The sequence below is a fragment of the Triticum aestivum genome, chromosome 3A (genome assembly GCF_018294505.1).
Source record: "Triticum aestivum cultivar Chinese Spring chromosome 3A, IWGSC CS RefSeq v2.1, whole genome shotgun sequence".
Lineage (NCBI taxonomy): Eukaryota > Viridiplantae > Streptophyta > Magnoliopsida > Poales > Poaceae > Triticum > Triticum aestivum.
Window position 1 is genome coordinate 126,796,377 of NC_057800.1, and position 17,783 is coordinate 126,814,159.

Consider the following 17,783-nt stretch of genomic DNA (forward strand, 5'->3'; position numbering starts at 1 on the left):
ATCGGCCCGAAAATAAATCTGGAACCGTCTAAACAAGGACAACAAATTTGTCTATTGAATCTAAACCAAACATAACAAGCCCTATCCACCTCTCTAGTCGCTCCCCCTGACCGACCCCTTCAGGTACCTCTCTTACCCCTTTCTCCTATCTCAACGTCGCTGGAACAACCTTTGGGCGAAGCATGCACTGTCCGCGTGGGTTCTTTTCGAGGGGACACTTGTCTCACTGATGTTTTTGTCCTGGGGCCATGTTCAATGTCAAATTGTCCCAATTTCCTTGTCTTATGTCTAATATTTTTTGCAGAACTTTTTTTTGCTGTGACGTACAACTTTGAAACCGCCCTTGAAAGATTTACTAATTCATTATTTTACTAATATCATATACCCAATTTATTTTTGTGAGAATATAGTGTGTTTATCTATTTTTAGTGGATCACGTATGACATTCCTATTCGATTTATTGGTCCTCTTTTGTTGGGAATTATATGTTTGTTCGTTGGACACACACACAACGCAAGATGTGATCAATCTACTAATCTAGCATGGTGCTTGTGGTGCACGTACTAGTGTTTGTTAACGACATGTCAAGTTTCAGGATTGATCCCGCAAAACAAAAACAAAAACTCAAATGCTAAAGAACTTGTGTGCACTTTCACTTTTTCGACACACGCACCGACATCACATCTTCTCACGGAGGATGAGGAGCAAAATCAGTATAATACTATATAAAAAAATACTCCCTCCGTTCCTAAATATAAGTTTTTTTAGACATTTCAAATGGGCTATAACATACAGATGTATGTAAACATATTTTAGAGTGTAGATTCACTCATTTTGCTCCGTATGTAGTCACTTGTTGGAATCTCTAGAAAGACTTATATTTGGGAACTGAGAGAGTAGATGGCATCAGTCACATGGAAGATACTACGAAATTTCAAAACTTTCTAATTGAGCATCCACCGTTATGTTCCTTGTGACAAGATCTTCGAAAATGGACCTCACATGGTAACTTAAGAATTGTTTTCATTAAAAACAAGGTTTTTAGTATATAGTTGGTTGCAGCTGTGTAAAATGGGCACTAAAATTCACCTTCACAATAGCGCGGGGGGGGGGGGGGGGCATGGACTAAATTTAGGAAAAAAGAACTTTTGTGTTATAACAAACAAGTTTATGGTACAAACATACTTTCCATCACAAACCGATAAGCCTAACACATGTTAGGCGGTAAAAAGGAAGTTCCTTGAATATAGTTCCTTCCATATCATTAAATAGCCACCGTGCAATTTTTATTGCATATAGTAGTTTCTCAAAAGCGAATTAGTACTCCCTCTATTCCTAAATATAAGTCTATCTAGAGATTTTAATATGGACTACATGCGGATGTCTACATATGTAATTTAAAGTATAGATTCACTCATTTTGCTCTGTATGAAGTCCATATTTGAAATCTCTAAAAATACTTATATTTCAGAACGGAAGGAGTGTGACAAATGCAAGTTTGTGTTACAAACTATTTTTTAGATGTATCAACTCTAGCTAAAAATGTATAAAAATGCCTTTACCAATGTGTTAGCGATTTTCTACTTGAAAGAACTTGATTTGAGAACTCCGGTCGTAAAATTGGTCAAGTTATTGGATTGTGAGGGAAAAGCAAATTTATATCATGAATTCGTTTTTCGTCACCGTAAGTTCATTTTCAGAAGTATTCTCGAAACATGTTCATGTGAGATTTAGTTTTAAAGGTCTCATAACGAGGAACACAACAATGAAAACATATTACAATTTTGATGTGCCGTTTATAAGTAATGTGATTTTTAATTTTTTTTGATAACTTTTGCATATATAGTAATAGTGCTGACATCGTTTATTTTTGGTGGCCTGATAAACTTTTCATAACCGATGCTTGCGCTCACGGAGTTAGAGCACCAGTTTCGTCTAGTTGCTCCGATTAAGTGCTCCAACTTCTGTTCTTTTCTGCATCTACTTTTCTACGGATTTGCTAACTCTCATCTAGATGAGGATTAGCAAAGTCTCATCTAACTCCTACATTATTTGATTAACAAACGAAAGAAAGAAATTCATGAATCTCCACGTAAAATCCAGCGGTGTAGGAGTTAAATGAAATATTGGAGTGCGGCGAATCTGCACCCGGGCTCAGCTGCACCCTTGCTCGCGGAAAAAATCAAAACAAATACAAAAAAAATTTAAAAAATTCCAAATTTTTTGTGTGTGATAGATAATTAGATGCGTGAGGTTCGTTGAAAAATTCAACTCGTTTGGACATTTGAGCAAGTCTGTGCAAAAAAGACAAAATCAGGGTCTGTAAAAAAGTTTACTGTTCATGAGCTGTTTTGACCCGATTTGTCTTTTTTGCCGAGACCTACTCAGATATCCAAATGAATTGAAATTTGAAGCAGGCCTCACGCATCAAATTATCTACCACACAAAAAAATTAGATTTTTTGAATTTTTCTAGTATTTGTTTTGAATTTTTTTTCTGACCGGGAGCAGCTGAGCCCGGGCTCCAGGATGAATTATCGGAAATATTGTTACTTCTCATCTAGATAAGAGCTAGACACACCGGCTTTTCTAATAGCTTTTCCTTAAGCTGCGTATGTAGACACTTGTTGAAATCTCTAAAACAACATCTGAGCTACATCTGTATGTGGTAGTTCATTTGAAATCTCTAAAAAAACAAATATTTAACAACGGAGGGAGTAGTTAACTAGGACCATGGCCATGCATGCATCACACACACACACAAGTATATAGCCTGCAGTATAAGGCTCTTCTCAAAAGAAAGAAAAAACACATAAGTATATAGCCTGCAGTATATATACGTAACGCACGGAAGCTAGTCTGTCAGACAGCTGGTCGATCGCTAGCTAGTTCTCGAAGCTGCAGAGGCGGTCGGCCGCGAGCCTGCCCTTGTGGGTGCTGCTCTTGTACTCCTTCCAGGTGAAGTCCCGGTACCGGCTCCGGCCGCCGTCCCCTAGCAGCTGTCGCAGCGGCGCCAGCCTCTCGCCCATCGGCGGGCCGCCGAAGAAGATCATGGACACCCTCGGCCTCTCGCTGCTCACCACCACCCTGTGCCTCACGCTCCTGAACCTCCCGTTCGTCAACACCTGCACGTCCCCAGGACCGACCCAATTAATACGATGCGTTGCACCTGAAACTGAAACTAGTCTCAAATAAATTCAGCAGGAGCACAGCGAGGGAAAACTTGCTCTCATTAACTCATGCATGCATGCATGCATGCATGCATTATTAGCATGCGTCGTGCCAGTGTTTTCACGTGCACGGCACAAGGGGGCGGGCCCTGTGCACGATCGCGCGCTGGGTGTAACTGTACGCATGCACGTATATACAGTACCGCAGCACTATATATGTAGCCTCGTGCTGCACTGCTGCCGCTGCGCTTATTTGATGTGGACACTCGGGAGAAGGCCCGAGACCGGGCACTGGTCATCATTGACTCGATCTGATTTGCCCGCCCGGAGATCCGATCGACTTTGACACGCACACAGTAAAAGTGACGTGCAACAGTAGCAGCGTCGCATTGCATGCACCGTACCACGTACGTCCGTCCCTATGAAAAAAGTACTCCTGCCGTGTAGTGTAGGTAGCAGAGCAGAGCGGGGCGTGTGCGTACCTGCAGGGCGTCGGCGACGTTGACGAAGAAGGCGTCGGGGTCGGGCGGGACGGCGGCCCAGGAGCCGTCGCGCGCGCAGATCTCCAGCCCGGAGGTGCCGTTGGAGCGGAGCAAGGAGATGATCTGCGGGTCCGTGTGCTCGCCGAACCCCGTCAGGAGGCGGCCCTGCAGCTCCGGCCGCGGCGGGTAGTGGTTCACCCGGAGCATGCTGTCGCTCTCCGCGTCCGACACCAGCCGCGACAGCGCGTCCGCCGGCGCGACCCCCAGCCCCTCCGCCATCAGCTCCAGCACGCCGCACGCCATCCGCCGCACCGCCGCCGCGTACTCCTCCAGAAGATCCCTGACAACAAAAAATGGACCATCAAAATGTCACTCCATATACCATTTTTCTGCGACTCCGATTAATGGATGATGTCAAAAGAGATGCGGATAGGGATGGGGCGCGGCAGCGGCAGCGGCAGCGGCAGTGTGGAGTGTAAACGGCAGCACGTCACCGGAACCGGAGCGGCGGAAAGGCAGCGTGCGTGCGTGCGTGCGTAGCTGGACGGACGGGCGGCGCGTCGACACGGGTGCGCGGCGACGCCGACACGTGCGAACGGGGCAGCACGGCAAGTAGAGAGTGATCGAAAGGAACGGGCCGACCGTTACGTCGCCGCCGCACGTGAGTCAAACGGTAAAGATTCGCCGCCTCCGTACGTCGGCCGCGATAAATAGTGAAGCTCCACGCGGCCACGAAAGGCCAATCTTATCCACGGAAATCCTCCTTGTATTTTCAAAATTTTGCTTTTCAGGAATTTCAGGAACTACAAAACTATTCCACCAAAAAAAAATCCTACAGCTTCGTGTTAAGGTCATTGACGCTAAATTGACTAGTGTTGCTAGCTAAGATTCACCTTTGGTACGCTTTAGGAGTTCAGGTAATGCTCTCCAACAACTGACAGTGATTGGACGGTTCGAGCACGCATTTTGAGCTGAGCAGATCATGATAGGGCGGGAAAGAAACGTGGCGTGGCATGTGCATGTGCATGTGCATGTGCATGTGCATGTGTTCGTCAGCGGCGGGAGGCGGTGCCGCCTGCCGGTGCAAACGCGGAGCGCGAATGTAAACGACCAGCGTGCATGGGCGGCGAACGGACGAACTCACCGTAAGGGGCAGGGGGGCTCGGACAGCGACGCCGCGACGGCGTCGGCAGCGCACGGCAATGTCCAGGACGCGAAGGAGGCGGCGGGCAGCGCGCCGGCGGGGGTGACGCCCAGCATGAGGTACTCGATCCACCCGAGGTCGCCGGAGACGCCGATGCGCTTGCTGCCGTACCCGAGCGGCCGCCCCGCGGCGGCCTCCTTGTCGGCCTGCGGCAGCGCGAAGAACTCCGCCGCGGCCGCCTCCACGGCGCGCACGAGCTCCGGCGGCACCCCGTGGCCGGTCACCTTGCAGAAGCCCTGCTCCTCGCACGCGGTCACCAGCGCGCGCGCCGCGGCCGCGCGCCCGGGCCCCGGCGCGGCGGACAGGTCGACCGCCCGCACGTGGGCCAGCGGCGGCTGCGCCGCCGGCAGCGCTATCTGCTCCAGCTCGCCCTTGGCAAGGACCACCATGGCCGGCTTCTTCTTCTTCCTTGGTCTCGAGGAAACAGAGGAGAAAGCAGGGCAAGAAGGTCCGATCGAGTAGGCGCGAGAGCTCTCCGAGTCCAGTGATACGAGCCGTGCTCTTTGCCCTCTATATATAGGCGCACAGCAAGCTGGGTTGGTGCAAGTACAGCCTGAATATTCCGCGCGCTGCACCGTGCCGTGCACCAGTGACGCTGCATTCGATTGATCTGGGCCGTTGGACCGAGCACCAATGGCATGGATGACACAAAAAATCTTGAAACTCCATCATGTTACACTTCCAGAAAACTTAGCTCGGTCAGAGCCTTCAGAACGATGGGCAAAAGATGAAGGTCATTTTCAGCCACGGTCATCTTTTGACAATCAAAGGCTCATTGCCAGCATTGCTTGCAAGTTACCTCCATGTGGACGACGTACACGGGTCCATTTGCCAACACTGGGAAAATGCCCTTGTGTAGCCAGGCAAGATACCTACGGGTCCTAAAAACGCTGGACATAATCGTACATGGGCCAATAATTCCGCGAATTGCATGCCGTGGCGTGGTGGTACAATGTACTCCGTAGAATGGAAAAGGATGTACACTTTTGCAGCGCTTGCTTGGAGAACCACAAGGATGATATGCCCGGGTTCATTTCCTTCTTCAAAAATAGAAATGGGCTGCGTGATCGGGGAGCCCCGCTGAGCTGTCCATGCTAAAAAAATCCTCGCCGGGTGCAAGAGATGGACGCAGATAATGTGTGATGTATGCCTATGTTTATCGCTTGCAAACCTAAGGATGATAATCTCACGTTCTAGATGGAACTTGACGTCTTTAATAAGAAGTACTTGTGAGAAGTGCTGAGAGGATAGGATGATCATGACAGTTGCGCTTGCTTTTCAAGAGCATCTCTGGGTGATCCTTTAAAAAATAGAGGAGTAAACCGCTGAGTAAAGTTAGTGGAATAAAGTTTTGCTCCACTGACGGTGGCCAGACCTACCTGATCCATTAAATTTAGCGGAGTAAAAAAATTGCATAATTTTTTTAGCCCAACGACATGAATCCCGAACACAATATATCACTAAGCATTCAAATTTTTGAAGATAAACATGCATAAATATAAACCTTTAGCAAGCATTTTCACGTATCGAGAAACTGGAATTAAAACATGCATAGTTCAACCAAAAAGTATCACTACACCCACCAACTTTGATCCAAAATCACCACAACATACCATGTTTTATGTTGTGGATCGAGGCCAACCAATGGCATGCGTGAGCACGAACTCAAACACCGTCCTCACCACACCACCACCACCACCATACACATGCCAATCATCCTCACCGCCAACATCACCACAATCACCGCAATAAGCATCAGCCGCAATGGTTTTTTTTACCTAGTAGGCATTTCCCCAAGCACTTGGCGCCCACGGCTCGTTTTGCCGGCTGCAGCGGCCGGACGCGTCAGAGCAATGGCAGTAAGGGTGGCCGGAGACGCCGCACGTGTCACCGAACGAGGACGATGGTCCGAGTGGCCTTCTTCTTGTTCTTCTTCGTGTCCTCCTCGGTGAGGGCCAACACCGCGGTCGTCAGTTTCCTAGCTCGCTTTCGTCGGCGAGAGCAGGAGGAGGGTGGCCTACTGTCGCTCGAGAGGCAGTGGCCACCCCGCGGGCCTTGTTACCTTCAGTGGCAGCCGGTTTGGTGGGCCGAAGAAGATTGTGGATCCCCAATCTTTTCTCTGTGCAGGCGGCGGAGCGGGGGTGGTTTCCGGCGGCGACGCGCCGATGACACTGGCCAGCGGGGTGGTGGTAGGGTCTTGGCCACCCATTCCGACAATGGCAACGGTCATCGGTGGTGATTGCGGTGGGTGGGGAGGCTACGGCTGGAAGAATGGCACCGCGGGAGCGAAAGAAGGAGCGGAGAGGAAAGTTTACTCGGCAGCACGGGGGAAGGTATTTTAGGCACCGTAGGGGGGGGGGGGGATTTCGGTAGAGGAGTAAAATGTTTACTCCCTTATAGGATTTAGTACTTCAGCTAGGTCCGGTTTAGTGGAGTAAATCAGAAAATTTATTCCCTTATACCCTCTCCGTCAGGAATTACTTATCGCAGAAATAGATACAAGTTATTCCGGATGAAGAGAGTAGCTTTTTAGGGAATCGGCTAGAGATGCTCTAAGCCAGCCAATCTTTTACTGCAGATGGTAAGGTGACCACCAATAATTCCAATAGTTCTGCAGAAAATTCTATATATCTCCTACTTAGTCGAATCAGTCATTGTCCTATGCTAATCGCTACTCAAGATTGGGATTTGTACGTGTTAATCCCAGCAGTTATATTCATGTAAAAAAAAGGTACTTATGTGAGTAGCCTGTGGGGTCTATGATGAAGGTTATAAGCTTGAAGTTGCATTTAGAAAAGCTTCAGAGAATGGCGGCTGGAGCTTGAGTCATTTTCAACCTTGGTCATCTTTGGACAAAGAAGCCATTGCAAGTACCTAGCTATATGTTGATTTACTACTCATAACGTTTTCTGATTTTTTGGAAAGGTTTGTTTTGTTTTGTACCATTGGTTAGGTTTAATATGCTTGAAACCATTTCCTTACAAAAACAGAAACGATACTGAAAGAACAAAGGGCTCATGCTAACAATCCTCGCCAAGCTAGTGCAAGAAATATATGCTTTTTTTCAAGGAACAAGAAGTATATGCTAATAAAGTATGGTATGTTTGTCACTTGCAAATTCCAGAAATTTCAGAAGTGTTCAGAAGATTATCGTCTCAATTATGCTAGTATCTGAGTTTAATTAGCCAATCAACTTCTTACTGCAAGAGGTAAGGCGGTGATCTATACTGCCTGTACATCTTATGCTTAGCCATGCAACGGTGATGTATATTGAAGAACATCCCTCTTCTCTACTAGTTTTTTTTTTTGCGAGAATATCTCTACTAGTAATAGCTACTCCTTTTTTCATGGATGTGTGGTCTTTATCCTTTAGGTTTGGGGTTCTGGTTTTTTTATGCTTTCTTTGTAAAGAAATATAAGAGCGTTTAGATAACTACTTTTTATTGCTTTGATACAGATGAAATAGTCGATCTCGTGTTTCCTTTCAAGCCTTTTCCCATTTAGAGAATTGTGCCTACTTTACATCTTATCTTCTAGAATTTTCTCATTCTTTTTTGCTTAATTATGTCCTGTTTTTCTAACATATTCTTTCAAAATCTTGAAAAGGCAATTACATGTTTTTTTTTCTCTCGTAACGCTCAATAGAAAGCTTTATGTGTGTCATACGTTTGGTGCATCTCAGATTTTGGACCAACTCGCTTTCACATTAGATATTGATAGTTACTCATATATTGAAATGGATCCGACCGACTAGTCGACGTGACATGAAAAGAAGTGGGATTTGACTGTGGGAATTAAGATATGCACAAATACATATAAATAAATAAATGGATAGATAAAGATAAAAATGATCTTTTCAAAAAAAGGAAGAAAAAAATGCAATGATCCGATTGATAGGGCTAGGCGTGCTGCAGGCCGAAGGAGCAAAAGTGCTGCTGTAGGTGGCGGTTGAAGTTCTTAGCAGGAAGAGAGGATGGGCAAATCGTTGTGTGATGTTTCTAGGACGCCTCCATGGTCTCTCGTCTAGATTCATTTTGTTAACATTTTTTCTGTTCTTGTGTCATGTTGTTAGAAGTCTCGCTTGGGGTATGTTTGAGGTGTGTTGCTAGGCATTGTGTCGCCGTTTCCTTTCACAAGTTTGGCCATGGTCTTGATGTTTTGTTTCTGGTTCTGTTTTAGCTTGTGTGCGGTGGGCTTGGACCATGGGGTGACTGACACTAGTGTTTTTATCAATTTCATTCTTTTTTTTAAAGGAGGTTAAACCCTCCGTCTCTGTATCATTGTAATGCACGTAGTCATTATTATAAAACAAATGCAACCATATTTGAACCATTACATGACATGAAAAACATCTATGACTAAATCAACTTCTTTCACAACAACGTCTTCAATAAGGAATAAGCACCCTCATGCCGCCATCGCCAATCCGCCCAAAGACGGCCAAGACAAAGATTTTCATCCTGATTGTCAAGATCGGCCACCGAAGGTTGGCACATCCACAAGGAGACAATGTCTTCAACAAGTTAACGACTTAAGTTTTTTTTTTTTTTTGCGCCTAACCAATTAAGGTCAAAACAAGAGTTTTCAGCACGGAAACGAAGTGGTGTTTATCTGAAAGACGGATTTATCAATAGTCACGTCGTACGTACTTTCGGGTTTATCGAAGCCAGAAAGGCGCTAGCGATTGGGTGGGACATCTTCCCACCATAGACCGGACAGGCGTCAGTCTTCTCAATTTCGCGATGAATGCAATTAAATTGATCCGTTAAAAGAAACTGCACCAAACAATCACTTCTGGTGATTTTCACGATGAGTACTGCTAGTGATTTGCTAGTAGCGCTACCAGTACTAAGCTAGAAACTGTTGGTGTCTCCTTTTCCTGTACATCAGAAGAAGAAACAAGTACCGTTTCGAAAAGAAAGAAAGAAGAAACAAGTACGTATAAAGCATTCAGATCACTACTTTACAGAGGGAGTACACTGTCTCAGAGAAAATGAACCACGGGGGAGAGAGAGGGGGGATCGGAGAAGCGCAACTCGTCAACGCCGGGCCGGCCGGTCTTAATGACCATCGCCGTCAGGCTGTCGACTGTCATTGACGAATTTGTTCCGCCCTGGGCATGAATGCGCCGCGGCGCGATCATGGCGCCATCATTTTCCCGCCCACTGTGCGTGGCCATGCATGCATGGCCCGATGGCCACGGCTTGCTCGATCGCTCATTGCACCTGCCTACTGTGCCGCACGTCCCCGTGATCTCCATCGCGCACGTTGCAATGTGGACTTGTATTTCACTGTTTCTTGCTGGCGCATTCCTCGTGCTTGCTGGCACGGAATGATGGCGGTATTGTTTCTGGTCTAGCTAGCGTGCGACGTGCAAGCAGGGATCGTTATTTTCTTTCTTACGACAGTGCCAGCAGCTTATACCCGGTATAGATTACAAATGAAGTAAAATGAGTAAATCCACACTCTAAAATGTGTCTATATATCCATATATACTTCATATTAAAATCTCTAAAAAAGACTTATATTTAAAAATGGAGGGGGTAGTATCCTTCCGTTTTTAAATATAAGCTCTTTTAGAGATTTCAATATAAACTACATGCAAAGTAAAATGTATGAATCTACACTTTAAAATATGTCTATATACATTTATATGTAGTTCGTATTAAAAATTTTAAAAAATTTATATTTAGAAACGAAGGGAGTACATAACTGCAATGAATTCCTCCTCGTGCTTAAATAAACTGAACTCGAGTGGAATGAGTTGATGGCATGATGGAGCATGGTCTGTGCTATCTCCGCCGTTGACGTACATATCTGTGGAGTAAATCGAGTTACTTAATGGTGGATGTGCATGTCTGCGGTTCAGGCTTTCAGTGCTATCGTGCACAACCGATCACCATGTCTATCACGCACGCAGAGGTACACAACACACACCAAAAGTGCGCCTCTGGGTGTAAAAGGCAACTTTGGAAGTTGGAAGAGAAACTCCGCAACAAACTTCAAAGGGCAAATAGAAGCTTTCCTACACGTCAGCCGCCTCGATCCGTCCGGCGGTCTCGTCAAACGGCAAGAGAAATGGGAACCTGTCCGTCTCATTTTCCTTTCCTTTAGTTTATGTTTCCCTGAACGGCATCGACAAGATGATGGTGATAATGGCGTATTGAAATAGGGTCTCTTTAGTCTCTTTCTACCTCAACGACGTCTGATCCTACGTCGATGAAGGACATGTGAGAGTTTGTGTCCTAGATATGTCGATTCATGTTAGATCTTGGCAGTTGGTGTGTCTTACAGGGAGACCTATTGGCTGGATATTAGTCCGGCAACTTCAGCATCTCTTTCGTGTTGCTTTGTGGCATAGTTTAATTTCTTCAAACCTCTAAACTAGTGGTGATAGATTGCAAGCCTATATATACTGCTTGGAGTACGCTTCAACGAATCTCGTCTCAAGGGGTGGGTGACTATTACAATCTTTAAAGCCTGATATGGCGAGGGCGTTTGCAGGCGTTCTTTTCTTGCACTATTGGTTCAGTGCGTCCACTTTTAATATGCATCAAACGCCGCATAACAGAGGAAAAAGAAGGCTAGTATGGTTTACAATGTAATTTATCCTTTTTACTGGTCGTTCTGCGTGTCTATCATTTGTAGTACTGCCCTTTTGTTTTTCTAGATATTAGTCTGATCCAAAATGCATTTTGGATGCCTTCTAAGAAAAATCTTTAAAAGGTATACAGAGAACGTATATGAGGAAACGTACATACAGGTTGCACGTAGATCTTGCGAGGTTTTGGCCGTACGCCCATGTTTCGTAGTCACATCCCAGTGTGCAAAGCTGGATGCATGCATGACGATCTTCTGTCTCAGAAAAGAGAAATGAGAATGATGAGGATCACGCACGTATACGTTGATCTACTCGTGTCCACGGCAGCCGGTAGGTACGCCCAATCAGTCCCGCAGGTCGGCGAGCGCCGCACGCGACCGACCTCGGCGGCCTCCACGTCGCCCGCGCCTCGCCGGCGACCACGTAGCGTAGGCACGCCCAGGGCAGCATGGCGGGCCGCCCGCCCGGGCCCCGTCGCGCTGGGGCCGGCACGTAGGCACTAGGCACAGAGGCAGGGCCGGCCCTGAGGGGGGCAGGGGGGGCGGCCGCCCCGGGCCCCCAAAATATTGGGGCCCCCTCCCAGGAGGTACGCACGTAGCCTATGTGGCATGGCCCAGGGAGAGAGGCAGGGGCGTAGCAACGCACGCAGCAGATAGCAGCCCACGAGTCTTTTTTTTTTTGCAGTTTCCTTTGCGATCGATCGTAGGCACACATCACCCCCGCAGGGATCTAATACTCGACCTGGATGAGCGCACGGGCGGCATAACCATCGCCGGCGAAGCCGTCTTGTTTGTTCGGCAGTCCACGCCTAATTCCCGTCCCAATCGGCAACCGCGTCAAGGCGACAGCCGCCGATGTCGCGGCGACGGAGTAGCATGCAAATAGGCTCATCAGGCTCTGGTAAGGATGGGATTGATTCCGGTAGGGTTGTATATGGATCCCGTAGTCCATGCCAAACTCCAGTTTCCTTCGCTCCTTTCTAACTAATGAATCCGGTACGGTTGTTTGGATCTTGAGATACTATCTTAACTTGCTTACTCCCAGCAGAAAGAATTGCAGTTGGCACGAGCAGGATTTTTGCGTGGCATTCAAAAATCGGGAGCCATTATGTCATTGTTTGATTACAAAAGTTGGAATATGGGAGGATGCATATGTCTCCTAAATCAAGATTAATCAGTAAGTTGCGTTGAATTATTTATTAACTCAATAATCATTGTTATGGTTTTGTAGTGATGCTGCAAAAGCATACTGATGGTTCTTTCCGGCTAGATTAGATGCCCGGGATCAAAGTGGATAGAAAAATATGCTTTTAGTCCCGCAGGTGATATAAAATAATATATACTGAATCTTCAGTACAACGATTTTGTTTTTCATATAGTTTATGACATTTCACCCATTTATATGTTTTATCTCTAGGTCTTACAAGATATTTCTAATGCTTCAGAAAAAAACATTTTATCAACAATGACATGTATAAGGAGGCCCTCCGTGTGTTGATGATGCTCGAGGTATGCTGCCTTTGTCCTACTATAAGAAGATATGCATATTGACCAAGAACAATGTGAGAGCTGTAAATGTTCCTAGAGAAGTTAAATAGTTGGCAACTTAATACAGTAAGAATAAATTGTTGAATGAGATTGATATCGATAACATCATCCACAACTTTGCATCTATGAATGTTAGAGAGAAACTTGAAGGTACATGTATATCGATTATGTGAGTTTGATGCACTTTACATTTCACATATGCACATATGGAGCACTATTTTTTATTTTTATAGTAAAGGGCCCCATGTTCTAGTTTCGTCCCGGGCCCCTGAAATGTCAGGACCGGCCCTGCACAGAGGGCTCTCCGGCAAGGCCGGTCGTTGGGTCAGGGTGGGCCCGGCTGTTCCCGCAAAAGGGTAGGGCGGGCCCGGGGCAGCCGAGGGACGGCGGCGTCCCTTTCTCCCGGCCGGTGTGGTGTGGTCCGGCCCGATCGACGCGTGACGGGGCCGGTCGCGGTCGGCGCGTCGGGTCGCCGGGGCCAATCGCGACGGGCGCCGGCTTCCCGCCGCTGAACGCGCCGGGACGGGCGTGCATGTGGGTGCAAGTACAGCAACTTGCTCGATCGTACTGTAGTATCATAGGCCCTCCCTTTCGCACTGCTCGCCGACGTCGATCGATCTGCAGCCGGCCGGCCCGGTCTCTCCTTTCCGGCCAACTAGGCTCAGGATCTTTGTGGAGCAAGTTGGATCCGATGCGATTTTTTTTGGCGATTTTGACCTCACACTGTGTAGGAAATTGACACAAAAGAAGAAGAAGAATCTACAGTTCGTACTAGTAGTAGCATTTGTACTTGTAGTCAGTACTGCTCCTTTTTCTTTTACTCTACATATAGGATCTGTATGAAATCAAACTTTCTAATGTTTGACAAATTTTATGGTAGAAAAATATCTTATATGCGAAGTAAAAGAAACATATAGAGTACTAACTACATATCCTTTTTCGTCCAAGACCAAGGATATCGAGTGTTGAAATTTCCAGGCAATAATTTTAGACTTAGGGCATGGCCAATGCATAGTCACAGGATGATGCCTCACATGTCATGTAAGATCGGATAACAGAAAAAATAGGTTCGGACGGGGAAGCGGAATCCTTTGCTGAAGGTGGGTGCTTGGAGAGAAAAAGTGTGGTCGAGTGCATAAAGTTGGAAAAGTTGAAGTGGAAAGTAGGGATGCATGTGTAGTGAGAGTCACTTTTTATTCTTTGATGAGGTTCACTGAGAATCGTTTGCATTGGAAAGAAAAAGTCAATATAGATGCCTCATACTACTTTTTGTCATGGAGCATTTATATATATATATCCCACCATTGTACATGCCCTTGTGGGCATCTTCCGCCTTTCTCCGTCCCTTGAATTCCCACCCTCACCCCTCTTTTCAATCCCTTTGTCATGTCAGCATGTAATTAAACTCAACCCATAACTGCTTGTATGTAGCATTAAGCTGGCCATAATGAGATTAACTTAGCTAGTAATATAACACACCCCGAGGTAAGTTTGCTTCTGACAAATATTTAATGAAAAAAAGGTGTTTACGGTAATATAATATGTTACCTTATATATAACGCACCCTAAGACGAAATGATTCTACTCCCTCCCTTTCGATTTATAGGGCTCAATTTAAAAATCTCACCAACCCAGATAGATGGTGAATGATAGAATACTTTTTATAATTTACAAAAGTAACTAAATAATGCACCCATCTTTCTAAAAAAAATATGCTTATCATTGCATTAATTGCAATGCACGGATGCATGACCAATAAATTATCAAGAACATTTACATGCATTGGTGAGTTAGTTCTTAATCCTTGTATACAACAATTTAATGCACCTTAAAATCTAAACATATGATGGGGAGTAGTACAATTGAGACTTATAAAACAAAACTAAAATTTTAAGATAAGCCCTATATACCGGAAGAGAGGGAGTACATATGTTTCTACCACTATGAAGCTAATGACATTGACTAGTAACACTAAGACTAGCCATAGTTTAGAGTAACTTACACTAGTAACATGCACCCTACCCTAGACTATGTTACTACCTCCATAGCGGGTAGTAACATATGTGTGGTGTCATGTAAAATTCTATTTATTAGGTTATAGACTTATATTGTTTTGGGATATGTGATGTTACGGTAACTTAACTAAGTTCTCAATTATTATTTTTTGAAATGAGGCAAAAAATTTGCCATTTTCATTGATTAGGAAGAAGAGAATTGCCTGATTAATTGACGGAAAACCGGGCTAAAACCGATACAACACAACCCACATGATATGGGCACCACTGGCCAACCTGGCCACCGACATGGAACAGAAACCATGACGGCACATGCCAACGAATGGCCACACGCGCAAGCAACCGACAACTCCGACTTTGACGACGAGCAACACAAAGGAAATATGCAGGACTTGCGCTGAGCGTACCCTCCGCAAACGACCACCGAATGCCTGTCATCGTCGCCACCTGGACTCGCTCCAAAGCAACCAAGCAACCATGGAAGAGCACCTCGGACACGCCGGGAAGAACCGGCTATTGAAGACCACGCCGTGACCCAAGCTCCTCTCGACGCCATCATCGTTGCCAAACAGAAACCAACGTTCCGCCTCAGCAAACCACGTAGCAAAGATGCCGCCATCGACGGCGAAGATGCCATCATCCACCAACCTCTTAGTCGTAGCCGGCTCCGAGACGCTGCCCCCAAGGAGGAGAAAGACGCGTAGACGCCTCCATCGCCCGATCCAGCGGATATGAGGTTTCCTTCCGGAGCCAAAGCCGTGTGGAGAAGGAGGAGCACCTCCACGACGACGCTTCCAAGAAAGATCGCGCACCCGCGGGCACCGCTGTCGCCGACTCCGGTGAAGACCGGAGCAAGGATTTCTCCAAGAGATGTGCAGACCACCTGGCACCAACGACCGCCGCCAACTAACCACCACTCCTCCGAGGCCGACCTCACTCTGGCCACAGGATCCCACGATCCACCGCGTCCAGACAAGCACCACCCTCTGGCCGAAGCCGCTACCACCACACACGGGGCCGCCGCCCCAGAGTCCAAGAGCAGACATGGCCAGCAGATCTGGCACCCACCTTGAGCTGCGCCGCCACGAAGCAGCAGATCCTCGCTGCAACACCGGAGCCGGGGGGGCTGCCACCCCGTCCCGAATCCCGCCTGGATGAGCTGCCAGGCTGAACCCAACGTAGCCCGCACCACAGCCGCCATGTCTAGCCACAACTCAGCCAACAGGCGGAGCACCCAGCAGGCAAAGCTGCCCACCGTCGTGGGAGAGCCGGATCCGGCCGCACTCGCCCAGATCTGGCGAGCCGCCGTCGTTGGATCGCCGAGATGGCTGCCAGAAGCCGGCCCAGAGTTGAACACGAGGAGATCACCCCAATCACCGGAGAAGAAGGGGGACGCCACCCGACCCCCGACTCGTCGGAGAGGGGCGCCGGCGGAAGCCCACCGGCTGCGAGCGACCACACAAAGCAGAGAAGTGGGCCGAGCCTCCCCCACTGAGAGCCGCCAGGCGAGAAGAGCGCCCCCGCCGCCGCCATCCGCCGCGCGGGCTTCGTCCGGCGGCATCCTCCTCCGACGACGGCGGGGAGGGGAGGGGTGAGGGGGGTGGCCTGTGGCGCGGAAGTGCACTCACCTCTCTTCTTATTAACTCACTGCGACATACGCAAATTTATTGAGTTGGACCCGATGTTATTCTTGAAATTACTCCCACTATGACCAGTCTAATATATTACTGGTCAGTTACTTCTCGCTGTGATCAGCCTTACTCAGTTTCGGGTTATTTTACCCAGTGGTATGTGTACGATACGTGCTGGACTGGTAGTTGCTTGTAGCAATCGTTTAAAGAGGACCTCATAATGAGCGGTCAAACTTGTTCCTTTTGCACGTTGGCCGTGGCTACGTTGATACATACGTGTGGTGCAGACGTGTGGTAGGGAATCTACGGGAGTCTTATTCTGGACAGGGACTTTTGTTTGCTTGACAGGGGGTCCATCGCCGAGGGATTTGGCTGGTCTTAAATTCGTTACATCATGGTGATTGGGACTCGGTTCAATTCAATTCAGTGCCAAATCGTTCTCTGCATTTCGGAGGGCGCATAGTTAGGTGGAGACTTCAAGTACTACCTTTCGTCCTGGTTTATTAGCCTCCGTTGTATTCTATGTCAAATTTTAATCTTGAATTTAACTACAAAATATTAATGTTTGTCATAAAAAATAATATAATTAAAAAATATGTTCGAATACGAATCTAACGATATTATTTTATGACATGCATTAATGGTTTATTAGTTAAATCTATAGTTAAATTTTGAAACAAAATAGAAAGGGACTTGTAAACCTGGATGGAGATAGTAGGTCAAGAAAAAATAGGCAACGGCAATTCTCACAAAAGGGAAAAAAAAGGCAATGGCTTGTATATGTGCACTGATTCACTCTTTTACTTTAACTTTCATCTGCCGTAGTTCAATCGATTCTATGTGAGCTGATGGTGATGAAATTTGCTCACCCTAGTTCAACTAATAGACTTTGGCACGGGTGCTCTGTATTTTTCTTGATTTATTACTCCTAACTTTTCAGCCATGTTTTTGAGATAGCTCACCATCCAGGCCGAATGGTTCAGCCATGTTATTTAAATGGAAGACGAAGTTTTCATTGACTATGAAACACGTGCCATCTGTAAACACAAACCAGTCACCGTGGATTGAGCCATGGCTCTTGAACAATCGAGACGGATTAAGAGGTGTTCTTGAGCAATAAGATATATACGTGAA

The 17,783-nt window shown here is 46.7% G+C and overlaps 1 protein-coding gene across 1 annotated transcript; it reads right to left on the reverse strand.

The window, feature by feature from the left end:
- Positions 1–2,663: 2,663 nt before the first annotated feature.
- Positions 2,664–5,333, reverse strand: LOC123060640 (gibberellin 2-beta-dioxygenase 3). The gene is made up of 3 exons (XM_044483434.1): positions 4,796–5,333; positions 3,652–3,991; positions 2,664–3,124 (listed from the first exon to the last, which is right to left on the reverse strand). The coding sequence occupies exons 1-3, from the start codon at positions 5,242–5,244 to the stop codon at positions 2,885–2,887; spliced, it is 1,029 nt and encodes a 342-aa protein (XP_044339369.1). The 5' UTR covers positions 5,245–5,333; the 3' UTR covers positions 2,664–2,884.
- Positions 5,334–17,783: the final 12,450 nt, after the last annotated feature.

Excerpts from the sequence above, each read along its gene's own strand:
- LOC123060640 (XM_044483434.1), bottom strand. The coding sequence starts at position 5,244 with ATGGTGGTCCTTGCCAAGGGCGAGCTGGAGCAGATAGCGCTGCCGGCG. Across the intron at positions 3,992-4,795 it reads GAGCCCCCCTGCCCCTTACG|GGATCTTCTGGAGGAGTACG; the intron begins GTGAGTTCGTCC and ends TTTTGTTGTCAG. Across the intron at positions 3,125-3,651 it reads ACGTCGCCGACGCCCTGCAG|GTGTTGACGAACGGGAGGTT; the intron begins GTACGCACACGC and ends GGGGACGTGCAG.